Consider the following 12,866-nt stretch of genomic DNA (forward strand, 5'->3'; position numbering starts at 1 on the left):
ACAGTCACACAGAGAGCTGCAGCGCTAAGAATGAGAACCTTCTGCAGCAAAACTTGTTTCGCTTTTGCATCAGCCATTTGTGCCCAGTTAAGTTCTACCCAAACAAGTCATGAATGTATACAGCACGCTGCTTTTCCTTCCCAGATGTGTATCTTGATAACGTGCAAACTCTTGATTCAGTTCTGCATAACTGTTGTTGCTTAATCAGACTTGCTAAAGCCTATGACTCTTCAATGACACCACTAAGACCACTGAGTATGGAAGTCAGTTCTGAATTGCAGTGAAATAATATAAAGGAGCAAATGGAGACAAGTCCCACGTATCTACTAACAGGAAGTTTCCCTAAACCCCCACCTGTCACAGAAGTGCAATGCTTCAAAGCACTGTAGCAGAAATACTGAGTCACAGCCTGAAGCAGCACCTGGTGGGAAGGCAGGGCCAGCCCAGGGAGCTCGGCTGCATGCAATGTACTGAGTGATGGAAGGGCTGGAGCCAGGATCCACCCCTCATCAGCCCTCAATTAAGGGTTGCCCAGCTTTTTCTATACTCAGGTGATTTTATTTCCTGATAAACGCTTTAAATTTTCTGAAGCCAGTGTGCTCTACCTGGTGATGCTCGTTGCTCACTTCTCACCTCCTGCAGGTGGTGGTGCCTGCCTATAGCACTTGTGACACTCCTTCCACTCCTTAAGAAGCACATGGAAAGGAAAGGAGAGCCTAACAATTTATTACTTGAAATTAATACAGCTATTGCTGTTGAATTTGTACTGTCTGTACTTCTGCAGTATACGCAGGTCAATACAAATAGCAATGCAAGCCGATCTCTATTGGAGACATGCACCACTCTGTCAGTGGGAATTCTAACGTTCTTTTGACTTCATAAAAGCACAAAGTGTTTTTATTGGAACTTTCTTGTTGACTGCACATGCTGTTAAAAGAGGAGTGATAGCTGACTTGGTAGCTGTCAGCTGTGTCACTGGAAACAGTCATCTTTTGAATCAATCCATAATTTTCACGAATTTGACTAAAATCTCAGATAATGTACTCTAAAGAGTCATAATCACCTTAAATGTTCCGCCTTCACAGTAAAAGCCAGAACGCAGCATGTGGGTTTCATACTAATGTTGTGCTCTTAAGACGCGTATCTGGATTTATTTAGCATATGGACTACAGCATGCGTTACCTTGTGTAAAACAGAAGCAAGTTTGTTACAGTGATTCATAGTGAGACATGTTGATGCACTTACAAGTGATGTGCTGCCAAGTACAAAATTATAGAAGGGTTCATCCTGCCAGGCTGATTTGTTCCCGGCTCAGGCAGAGCTCCCAGCAGGAGGGATGCTGTCACAGGTTTGCTCTACCAACACCCAGCTTCAGGGCGATCTCTCTTTTTCTGGACAAGGACTTGAGAATCAAGTTATAATTCTGGGATTAAAATAAAGTGACACATGAAATAAATGACCATGAGCTCAATGTAGAGACGCTGAAAAAATGGATGGACTTGTTAGCTAGAAGAAAAGGGAAATAAGCTTAGGTTTTATTTGATGAGTCTCGATTTCTCCCTTCTCACTTCCAAACGTACAGCTCAGCCTGTCACACACAGTCTGAGATAGGCAACTGTTGCTCACAGGACCAGTCTAATTACCACTTCTTTCTGTAATGAATGCTGACACAAAAGGAGAAGGATATACAGCACTTGTATTGTAGCCAATGCTACAGATGATCAAACATTTTTGAAATTAAGAGTATTTTGGATGGAAAATGTGTCCCTTTTTTTGTCACGATGTTCCTGTTTTTTATCCAACTCTAATTAAAGCTGAACAAGAGTGAAAAGCTGGTTATGTTCTTAGCTCTGGCACATAATTAATTGCCAAGAGTTTATGCTGGGTGTGTTAGCTCTCTGTAGGAATGCTCCACAGGCACATTTTTCTACAGCAGCAGATTTTTAGAGCCCTAATTATTTGTAAAGTGCACTTTTTAAAGTTTGGGAATTATTCCTTAAAAATAAGTGTAGCAAAATACCTTCAAATTTTATTTAAGATACTTGAAAAAAAACACCAGTGTAAGGAGTGCTTGACCAACCAGCTTGGGCTGAGGAACAAATTCTATGTTTTTTGGCTCTCATCAAATACAGCAAACCATCACACATGCTGGCACTCCCATCAACCAAGCCAGTAAGCAACAGGACTTCTGCAAACTGGCGTAGAGAAGCATTAGTAAATGTGATGGGAACTTTCAAATCTCCCTACCTCCTAACAGTTAATGGGGGGATAAAAAAGTGTAATTCATGAGTTTATGTCTTCTTTAGGTCTGAGCACACACGAAGTCAAACAAGCGGATTTCATACTTCTTTTTTTTTTTAAGTTCTGGAGTTTGTCTCCTGCGTTGTTATGCAAACCAGTCTCATTCCCTCCACAACAAAGGGGTGCCTGGCACTTCTCTGCATAGGGGCAGGTGCCAAACCTGAGCTCCTCCCTGACCCAGGTACTGCCCCAGTTGTCAGTGGGGAACCTGTGTGGAGAAATATCATACAGTTGTGCTTTAGGGCCTTAACTGCATTTCCATGGCCTATTCGAAGTTTTCTCCATTACTATGATGTCTTTAATGCTGGTAAAGGTATAGTTAATCAACTCTAAAGTCCCTCATGATTGAGGACAGGAAAGGATAAAGCTGTCAGCACCCCCCGCTCCATGACTCAAATGATATTTTCTTCTTTTTTTTGTCATCAGTGGCAACTTCCCACGACCACATATTTTCTGCTCCCTCTAAAGAACCCAATGCTGAATGTGAATGGGTAGCTGCAATATTGATTCGACAAGCAACGGTAGGGTGTTCCCTGGAAACAGGCCTCCCTTAATTCTGTTTCATATCTGAGGTAAAGTAAAAACATGGAAACAGATGGTAGGGAACGACTGGCATCTTACCATGCATATTTCATTTCATTTGCAGCTAGTGTCCCCTTGACAATATTAAACGCTACAGAACTCAAAAGACTGTTCCTTGGAATCCTGCATTCAATGACACAGGATCAATACTGTAACTTCATTTAAATTTTGGAGCTGATGAGCTCTAAGTATCTGCATCTTCAGTGAGGTTATGATACAAACAGCTGGGCTCTTTTTTTGTTCCTGGCATGTTTAGGGCTGACTTACAAAGAAATGTACAGCTGCTGTTGTGAATGACGAATCTGACTTTATGTTCCTTAAGAGCACAGTGGGACAAACCTCTGCGGTTATTTCGATCGTGCTCTAAGGCATTTTACTGGGAGAGAATTTAGCCATTAATTTTGTTGTATTTACATTATTTATATACAAGAAAAATGACAGCCTGCTTAATGATTATATACATTGTGATTCAGTTGGAAAAAATGTGCAGTACAAAAGACAAAACATCCTCTTGAGTACAGAATGATACGTTATTTTTGTCAGAGAACTTCTCAACCCTAAAAACCCACTGTGTGATCTCTGCGAAAGCCCTGTCCTGAGCGTAACACTGGGAGGCTTGGGAGGAAGAAACAACATAATTGGAGACTTCTTAAACCACATCAGTTCCTGGTTAACAGCCCCTTTTCCTCCTTTCAAAATGAGGGTAACCTCTGTAAAATGCTTCCAAAGCAAAGTAAAAGATGGAATCTGATAAAACAAAACGTTATTCAATATGAGGAAAAACAGTAACTTAAATGTCACTCATTGCCCTGTTGTCAGTAGAGATACTTGGGAACAAAATATCACTCCCCTGTGATGCATTGCTTATCTGAGACTTTGTTTTTAATAAGAACTGTGCCCTCCTGTACATGATTCTTTCCTGTTCCTGCTTCAGCTCAATGTAGGAGCGTGAGAACGTGTGGAAGATGGAAGTGACTGGGAAAGCCATGAGGAGGATGCCGCTCAGGATGCTGCTCAGCGCCACCACTTGGCCGGGAATGCTCCTGGGAACCATATCTCCGTAGCCTACCGTGGTCATGGTGATGACAGCCCACCAGTAGCACGCGGGGATGCTGGTGAACTCCTGTGAGTCCGCCATCTCATTCTCAATGACGTACAGGAGCGGTGCAAACAGTGCGATGGCCACGCAGAGGAAGAGCAGCAGGAGCCCGAACTCCCGGGTGCACCTGCGGGCGGTCAGCCCCAGCGTCTGCAGCCCCAGGGAGTGCCTGGCCAGCCGCATGACGTACAGAATCCTCAAGGCACGGAGTATTCGGAGGACCAGACCGACTTTGTCCAGGTAGATGCTCCCGGAGCTGGGCTTCTTGTAACCCACCGAAGTGGTGTCTACCAGCAAGGTGATGTAATACGGCAAAATAGCTATTATGTCGATCAGAGTTAACGGCCTCCTCAAAAATGCAAACTTGCTCTTTGCCTGGATGAATCTCAGCAGGAACTCCAGTGAAAACCACGCCACACAGACAGACTCCACAATGAAAATATTGTAGCACATCTGGGAACACTCACCCTGTAGGAAAGAGGAGGAGTTTGTAATCAGCACTCGGATAATAACTATTTTAGTTGGTGCAGTGACAGGAAGAGAGTTTTGTGGGATTTTTAAAACCCAAAATATTAAAGGAGTTGAAGCTGTTGCTATGGGAAAACACAATGACAAATTGGAACAAGTTAAATGCAAATCTTAGAAAAGAACTACTTATTCCACAGAAGACATTGCTTGGTAATTTCAAGCATCCTAAATAGCAAATGCAAGCTTAACAAGGCATTACAGACAAGAATGTACAGAAAAATGCCCAGGAACAACGTTTTCTTTGGACATAGAACTCGATACGATTGATTCTTTTGCAGGTAATTGAACACAGCCATATATGATTTCAAATATTCTTTGTGTATTTTTTTCCATCCAATAGCAGCTGCAAAATCCCTATTCAAATCAACACCATCAGACTTTGTAGCTGTTCTGCTCCTCCCAGCACATACCATTTTCTAACTTGAAAAGGGAACTTACCTTATCCTCCTCCTCCCTCAGGTCAGGCATGGTGCTGATGGACAAATTCACTGCTGTAATAGTTACAAATAAAACAGACAAACAAGCAAACACCTTCCCAGGGAGGCCAGACTGGGGTCGTTCTACCATGTCCTGCAACTTTTTCATGCACAAGCCAACTTTTGTTTCCTCTGCTGTTTCACCTGTTGTTTCATTTTCTATAAGGTCATCCTCCCGTTCATTTATTTCAGTAAACTCCTCCATTTTTTGCAGATACCTCCTCTTACAGCACCAATCCAAGTTGTCTTCCTCAATTCCCCAGTAGAGCAGCTCTTCTTGAAAAGACAGCGCACACATCTCACGCAGGAGCCGAAGCTTTCCAACCCTCAAAAAGGTCAGGATTGTCCTGAACGCTCCTGGGTTGCGGTCAAAAAAGAACTCATTGCACGTCACATCGTAATCATCACAGATGTTTAAGATGTCATCAAAATTGTTGCAGAATTTTAGTTGTCCCAAGCGTGTCAATGGGAATTCATCGAGCGTGGTCCACGGGAGCAAATACTTAATGCCCCCTACATTTATGATGATATGATGCTTCCGGTCGTCAGGGTGAAAGCCTTTCAGGAGATCCTCTTCAGGGTGAATTAGCTTGGCTCTTTGGTAGAAGACGCCCTTGAGGCTTTCTGTTTCGGGGAAGAATGCGTGGTTGAAGGAAGCATCTGAAGCACAGCTGAGGGCACTATAGTCATAATCAGAATTTTCTCCAGGTAGAAGAGTCATCTTGGAAGATAACTTCACATCCCTTTGCTATTCGTTGAGTGTCTTCTGGAATGAAAACCAGATACATGGATTTAGTGGTTGCTTTTGAGTTTGGAACAAACGTAGTGACTGAGGCTCAAAAAACATTTACGACTGATGTAATAACTGGAAAAAAACAGCAGGGGCTGAATACAGCCAGAAAAGTTTTCTGGAGAGGCTCTTTTTGTCCAGCCAGGGAGAAATGACTCGCACAAAGGCCACTCCCTTATCCAGGGGCTCTGCTGGGCATTTTTGTCAAATTAGGGAACTTCCCCTGTCTCACATGCAGCGATCTCAGTTCCTGCAGCTACAGAGGGAAAACAGGAATAGTTCTTGCATGTGGCATGTGCAAAAATTATGGTAGTACCAACAAGAACACAGCATTCAAGTGTGTCTTGTAGAAAAGAAAATCCTATCTTTTTTTTTTGTAATTTAACTATTACAGATAAAAATCCCAATTATTTTTGCATTCATTATGTATATAGTAAGAATTGAGAGTCAATTTTGCTATAATTAACTAAGTACTTAAAAACAACAGTATAAGACTAATCTCTAAAAGGCCTTACAGAAAAAAATTTGGAAAAAACAGTTCTATTGATGATGACATTTGTATAGAGTTTATGCATATTTAATGCCATGGCAACTCACTTCTTAAAGCCTCACGAAAGATTGTTTGGAAATACGGAGTTTCTGCACAAATATTGGGATGTTACTGCAATTACAATTAGCACCCAGTGCACAGTAATAGGCTGTAATTATACAAAACCCAAACATGCTTCTGATGAGTTTGAAAATCAGGTTAAAATTCTGCTCACACAAAAGCAGTGTTAAGCCCAAGGAATGAAGATCACAAAGTTGTAACGGGTATAAATCAGAGATACTGGGAACACTGAACTCTACCTGCCCAACTCACTGTGATGTAGCAGCTGGTCTGAGAGCTTTGCACAGAGCTGTGCGGTTCCACTCCTGGGTTGCTCATCTCCACAGCCAGCCACAACTCAGTGCAAGGAATTGCTGAACTGCATGTGACTACAGTACATATTCATTGCGTGGACTGTACAGTGATGAGCAGATATTTGTTACACACACATACTCTGACTTTCTAGCCACAAGTAACAAATATTACAATTAATTCACTTCAATAGCAGAACAGTTTTGTTCTCCAGGCTGCACTTACCTCCTCTTTGTTTTGCCCTCTGGGGCTGTATATCCCTGCTAGAGCAACTTCCTTAAACACAGAACTGTTCTCAGAAGCTGAGGATCATAACTCACATCAGTGGTGTTACATACCTGTTGCAAAAGAAAAAATCATCAGTACACAACAGCAAAATACTTTAAACAGCTGCACCTCAGTTTAAGAGCAACAAGCCTTCCTTGCTGCATGGGGACTTAAAATAATGTTTTCAATAAAATGCTATCCCAGTCGTGCTCCAAACCTTCCCAGGAGATTACTGTAAATGGAACAGCTCCTTACAAGCTCTTACAAACAGGTGTCCCCAGGTGAGCTCTGGGTGGAGTGATACTGCTTGATGTTTCATGTTTATACTCCTGAGTACAAACAGAGACCATTCGTTTACTTACCTCTAAGGCCTGTGGTGGGACTGTGGGAGGACAAAGCCAACGGGACGATGCAAGAAAGGGCACAGTGTGATTCAGACCTCCTGAGAGCTGTGGAACATTTCCTGGCCTGAGGTAAGCAAAGGGGTTTGCTCTGTCACTGCCCCAAAGCGTCTGTAATCTATAGCTGGTGATTCCAGAACAGCTCTTTGGAGAGTTACCACGCTCTGTGCAAAAACCTAAACCATGCTTGGCTTCGGTGCCTCCTACCTGTGCTTGTGCTGAGTAGCTATGCCTTTGCTTCAGAGTTATGGGTCTGGAAATAATCCCCATGGCAGGGAATGGGCAATCCTAAAACTCCTTTGGGAGAGTGCAGAACTGACGAAATCCCACAGGCTGCACTCAAATAATTTTTCTATCAATGGCAGCTTGCATCTAGCCTCAAAAAAAGGCTAAGCAAAGGCCTGCTGACCTGCAAGCCCTGCTTTCTAAACAAATGTTAACATGAATCATAACTATATTAAAAAGTGATACTGTAGGAAATCCTGGCCAATGCTGGAATTATCAGTGAGCATCACAGCATACTGTGGCACTGTGCCCACTGCCCCCTGGAAAAGCTGCAGCACTGTGATCAGTGAACGGATCTGAGAGGAATGGCAGCAGGCTCAGGCAGCACCCGCCGAACGGTGGGAGAAGGGAACAGCTGGCCTGGTAATTACCCTGATGCTGCCCCATCACACGAAGCTCTCCTAATGGCCTAAGAGCTGTTTCCTACCAAAGCACTCCCAGGATCCCATCTGTAGAAGGAATGCCGCCAGGAGTTCAGGCCATAGGTTTGATGCGGGAAAAATGGGACTACCTGACATAGCCTTCTCCTCAAGAGAGACAGCCATCTTGTTTAGGAACAAGGTTTGTTCCCTCTGCCTCAGCTATGTCTAAGCAGGGCTTGCCTCAAGAGAATTGAGATTATGATTAATGGAAGACTGTGGGTAAATGAGAGCTAAGTTAACAGGTTTCCCTTCTGTAATACCAGATGATATTGGTTAGCAGCAACTTGTCCTCTGAATCTCAGCCAGGAAAAACGAAGAGGCAGCGCATCTCTGTGAGTGGTTTGATTTCCTACCACATCCATTGTTGACACAATGGGAAGAAATGGGCAGAGAGAGATGTAAATGTTCGTGCATGTCAGTCACACACTGCAACCCTGAGGCATCAACTGTGAAACAACAGAGCAAGGAAAAAATTACTTCTTTCTTTGCTTCCAGCTTCTTGACGTGCATGAGACAATAAATTGGGCTAATTAATCCCCTGTGCAAGGCACTGAATGACTGCTGTTATAGGAGGTGGCTCCTCCTCCTTTCATGGCCAGAACTGGAAGCCCCCAGAAGCCACGCAGGCAGCTACAGTATTTGATGCTGCACCTGTGTTATTTATGTGGTTCTTTTACCTCCAAGACACCAAGCTTTATACCTAAGAGAGAAGAAGAAAATAAGAGCCCATATATGGTCTGATTAAAGGGATCACAGAGATAAATAAAGCCACACATTTCTTTGTATGCTTCTTGTCTTCCTTTCGAAGGCACTTCTATGTGATGATGATCAGCGCTCCTTTAAGAAGAGACAGATCTGACACTTGAAAGGGTTGTGGTTTTTTTCTGTTGTTGTTTTCTTTGTGTGTTTTTTTGGGGTGGTTTTTTTTTTTTTTTGCTTATGAGCTTGAAAAATGCTCAAACTGCCTTATTCATATTCTGCAGGCTGATGACTTTGGGTTAGCTGTAAGAGATGCATTGAGAATTAAAGACAACACACTAATATAAGGTCAGAAAAACACGTTACCCTATAGCGACAATTTTCCCAACATTAACAATTAAACAAGGAACTTCAAGGTTGTGCTACAATAGTAAAATCTTTAGATAAAACTGTTTTGGTAAAGCAGGGCCCGGAGATACAGCCCTGCCTCCTGAGATAGCATTCCACCTTCTGCATGCTTGGGAGTTTGTGAATCCCAGCTCTCCCTTCCTGCTGCCTCACCTATCAGACATGCTCCTCCTGGATAAATCACTTCTCTGAGCTTCTTTCCTTCTGCTGCACTTTATTTACAGCTCAGTGGGGCAAGAGCTGACTCTTACCACGTCACACAACCCCAATCATAGTTCTGACTTCCAGAACTGCCCCCAGCAAGGGCTCCTGGTGACTGAAATGGAGCGGGGTGTGTGAATCAAGATGTAACATCTTCTCAAAAATCTCTCTCGCTCAAGATGATATTCTTATCCATTATGTCTGGTGAAAAAATTGGATGATGCCCTCTTTCAGCAGAAAGTCAGGAAGGGTGCCAGACTCCTAGACAGTGAGGAAAGAATTATTAAAGATGCTCTTCTGAAGTAAGGAAATAGAAATCATAAGTAACATCCTAGAATTCCACCTCAAGTTCTGTTCTCTCCCTCTCCTGTGTCCTCTGCAGCGTTTTGAATTCTGCAGTGCATCTCTGATGTAACCAGAGCTCCTGCAAGGACCTGACACTGCTCCACGATGCAGACAATTCAAAGTTGTGCCTGGGTGACGGCAAGCATACATAACTCTCCCTCAGACTCTTCGGTCCATTCCAGTGCCTAGGACTTATCTCTACTGATTTTTACCATTTCTAATTTAGTTAAAAAAAAAAAGTTTCAGATTTCAGAGCAGAGTGAATACAGTGACTCTGTAAGAAGCAGCTTTGCCGTTCAGTGATCCGGCACGCCGTATCTTTTCCCTGGTTAAAGCAGGCAATATTTCCAAGCAGTCTTAAACTCAGCTCTCTTCTGGCACACGACTTCCATCCTGTATCACTGTCAGGATGCTCCTCTGAAAACTTCATGCCACGCTCCTGCAGCTCAGCACAAAGTAACAACAGATCTTCAACTCTGCTAAGCGAGCTGCATCAAAGTAACGCTTACAAGAATCAACATACAGCACAAAATCAGCCTGAAAAGCACAGAATCTGCTGAAGAGATTCTCTTATCTGCATGCTGCTCTTTGTGACCTGGTCCGTGCTCTGATTCAGGGCGTCGTATGACAACCTGCAAATTGAATTAATGCAAATATTTTGCTCAGTGCTTTGTTTGATAAAGCTGAGCCTCATTCTCCTGATAACAATCAGAAGTGAAATAACTTTGCCAGGTGCTTTACAATCCCAGGGAAATGTTCTGGAATACATTACGGGTAATAACCACAGTTCTTCTCTCGCAGAGAAATGGGTTTATGTTTGAGCAATTTTAGAAAGTCACAATGAAAGCTGCCTTTTAAACATCGTTTTTAAAAGTAAAGGATTTGTCATTTATTTACACATATGTGTATTCTGATATTGCAGTGAAGAGATCTGTAGCCACGGGGCGATTTTTTTCACACGTTTTCTCTGCTCCCCCCCCCCCCCCCCCCATATTTCAGTACAAAAATAATCTGCCAGAAATACATTGTCTATAAAGAACGGTTAATTGCCAACGAACAGAAGTCAGTAAATACATCAATAGAAAAGACATCTCTATCATCTCTATCATTTTAAAAATAACACTATAAACACCTTCAGATCAGTCAGGGAAGAAGGAATCTGAAGCGCAAGCCTCCACGCGCAGCCTCAGGACCCGGCGAGAGGGGCCGAGGGCCGGGAAGGGCTCCCGGAGCACCGCGGAGCGCCCCGACAGCCGGCAGCGGCACCGCGGCACGACGGCCGGGCGCAGCCGCACGGCGCCGGCGCTGCAGGAGCACAGAGAGCCAACGCGCCGTCGGGAAGAGCCGGCCGGGCGCGGAGCGCAGCCCCTCCCGCACGCCGCGCACCTGTTGCTACGCCCGCGCCGCTCGCCTCTCCGGGGCCGCGCCGGGACCCCGCGGACCCCCTGCGGGCGGCCCCGGCCGGGCTCTGCCTCCCGAGCGGGAACGACGCCCCGCTTCTCCCCGCGGCTCCCGGAAGAAAAGTTCCCCGCAAACTTGCCTGCAAGTTGCCCGCCGTGCCGCGGACACCGAGCGCGGCCGCCGGCAGCCCCGCGGCGGGTAGCGGCCCCGCGGCATGGGGTCGGGCGGCAGCGCCGGGCCGTGCGTGCCGCGCTGCGCCGCCGTTGCGCGGTGCGGCGGCGGGGGCGGCCGCGTGTGCGGGGCGGGCGGGCCGGCGATCGGGCCGCGGCGGAGACGCCGGGGGGGCCGGGGGGAGGGCGGGCGGCGGCGGCGGCAGCGGCGGAGGGGCTCCGACCTCCGCATGGCGGCGGGCCCGGAGGCGGCCGGGCGGCTTCGCGACGTGCGGAAAGCCCGCGAGGAGGGCGGCGCAAGGCTGCGCGGAGCGCTGCTCGCCCGACTGCCGCTCTTCTGCGGGCCCGGGCTGACCTGACGGCGGGGACGGGGAAGGAGGAGCTCCCGGCGCTTTCCTCCGCGGAAACCGCTTCTCGCCCGATAGCGAGGGGTGCGGGAGCGAGGAGAGCAGCGGCCGGGAGACGAGAGCGGGCAGAGCAGGAGCAGGGAGAGTGGGAATGGGGAGACGGGAGCGGCAACGGCAGGCCGGTAGCGGTGCTGCGGACCGGGGGGCTCTGCCTCGCCGTCGCCACCAGCGCAGCTGCGGGGCTGCCCGCAGGTGGCATCCGGGGCTGCTGGAGGCATTGGTGAACTTGTGGCGCTCTGCCCGCTCCGTGCGGGTTTTTGTCTTTGCTTCTCTGTCATTAAAGAAGCGTGATGTTAAAAGTGTCCGTCAAAGCATAAATCATAGAATCTCCTTTCCCCCCTTCACCCCCCCGCCTATTAGCAACGGCTTTAGGAAAGCGATAATTGCTCTTTGCTCCGGTGGCACCGTTGCAGTGTGCGGTGACGATTAACACACGGACATTGGTCGTCAAAGATTAGGAGAGCATTCCCCGTGTCGTCTTTTGAATGAAATTTGTATGACGTCTGGGTAGAAACTACTCTGAGTGGACTGAATCTCTGTTTGAAAGCGTGAATTAAATCTTGGTTCCCGGGTCAAGGAAACAGCAGCATCTTCAGCTCTGCCACAGCCCCGTTTCTGGACAAACCGCTCCCATCCCTCGTGCTGCCGGTCCCGGCGCGCTGCGCTGCCGGCGCTGCTCCTTACCTGCCAGGCAGCGCTCGGAGCGGTGCAGCCGCACTCCGCACCTCCGCGCCGGGCGGGGACGGGGACGGGGACAGCGCTGTCTGTTCCCGGAGCGCTGTGCACTTCCACAGGGAGCGGGGGGTCTCGATCCAGCTGAGGTCCTTTGTTGCTATGGCGACGTAAATTGAAAACTTACACTAGTGATTTTTTTTTTTAAGGTTTTTTTTTTTTTTTTTTTTTTTTTTTTTTTTTTTTTTTTTTTTTTTCCAAATTAAATGAGTCTGCTTCAGAATTGTGTGGGCACTCAGAAATAGTCATGCTTACACTCTTCAGCTATAGCTGTCAACAGGAGTTGTGCAGAAAGGGCTGCAGGCGGCTGTGGGCAATGGGCGGCTTCTTCCTCGTATTGCCTATGATTTTTATTTGACTTTGGAAAGATTTCTTATGACAGCTCCCAGCCCTTGTCTGCAGAAGGGAAGAAACTGCTGTTATTGACCACAATGATACATATGAAAAGTTT

The 12,866-nt window shown here is 46.3% G+C and overlaps 2 protein-coding genes across 4 annotated transcripts; both read right to left on the reverse strand.

The window, feature by feature from the left end:
• Positions 1–623: 623 nt before the first annotated feature.
• Positions 624–10,975, reverse strand: KCNG1 (potassium voltage-gated channel modifier subfamily G member 1). 3 transcript variants are annotated; one of them, XM_052683958.1, is made up of 4 exons: positions 10,838–10,975; positions 6,903–7,015; positions 4,949–6,026; positions 624–4,450 (listed from the first exon to the last, which is right to left on the reverse strand). In XM_052683958.1, the coding sequence occupies exons 3-4, from the start codon at positions 5,705–5,707 to the stop codon at positions 3,674–3,676; spliced, it is 1,536 nt and encodes a 511-aa protein (XP_052539918.1). In that variant the 5' UTR covers positions 5,708–6,026; positions 6,903–7,015; positions 10,838–10,975; the 3' UTR covers positions 624–3,673. The 3 variants fall into 3 exon arrangements, with proteins under 3 accessions (XP_052539918.1, XP_052539917.1, XP_052539916.1); XM_052683957.1 differs by lacking the exon at positions 10,838–10,975 and adding an exon at positions 7,307–10,818 and having other exon boundaries at positions 4,949–5,752; XM_052683956.1 differs by lacking the exon at positions 10,838–10,975 and adding an exon at positions 7,307–10,818.
• Positions 10,976–11,097: 122 nt separating this feature from the next.
• Positions 11,098–11,901, reverse strand: LOC128081189 (serine/arginine repetitive matrix protein 1-like). The gene has a single exon (XM_052684213.1). The coding sequence runs from the start codon at positions 11,899–11,901 to the stop codon at positions 11,098–11,100; it is 804 nt and encodes a 267-aa protein (XP_052540173.1).
• Between the last annotated feature and the right edge of the window lie 965 nt (positions 11,902–12,866).

Source organism: Tympanuchus pallidicinctus, unplaced genomic scaffold (assembly GCF_026119805.1).
Source record: "Tympanuchus pallidicinctus isolate F22 unplaced genomic scaffold, pur_lepc_1.0 scaffold20, whole genome shotgun sequence".
Taxonomy (NCBI): Eukaryota; Metazoa; Chordata; class Aves; order Galliformes; family Phasianidae; genus Tympanuchus; species Tympanuchus pallidicinctus.

Coding starts and splice junctions, on each gene's coding strand:
- KCNG1 (XM_052683958.1), bottom strand. CDS start 5,707: ATGACTCTTCTACCTGGAGAAAATTCTGATTATGACTATAGTGCCCTC. Junction 4,451..4,948: donor TGAGGGAGGAGGAGGATAAG/GTAAGTTCCCTT, acceptor TCTTTCCTACAG/GGTGAGTGTTCCCAGATGTG.
- LOC128081189 (XM_052684213.1), bottom strand. CDS start 11,901: ATGCCTCCAGCAGCCCCGGATGCCACCTGCGGGCAGCCCCGCAGCTGC.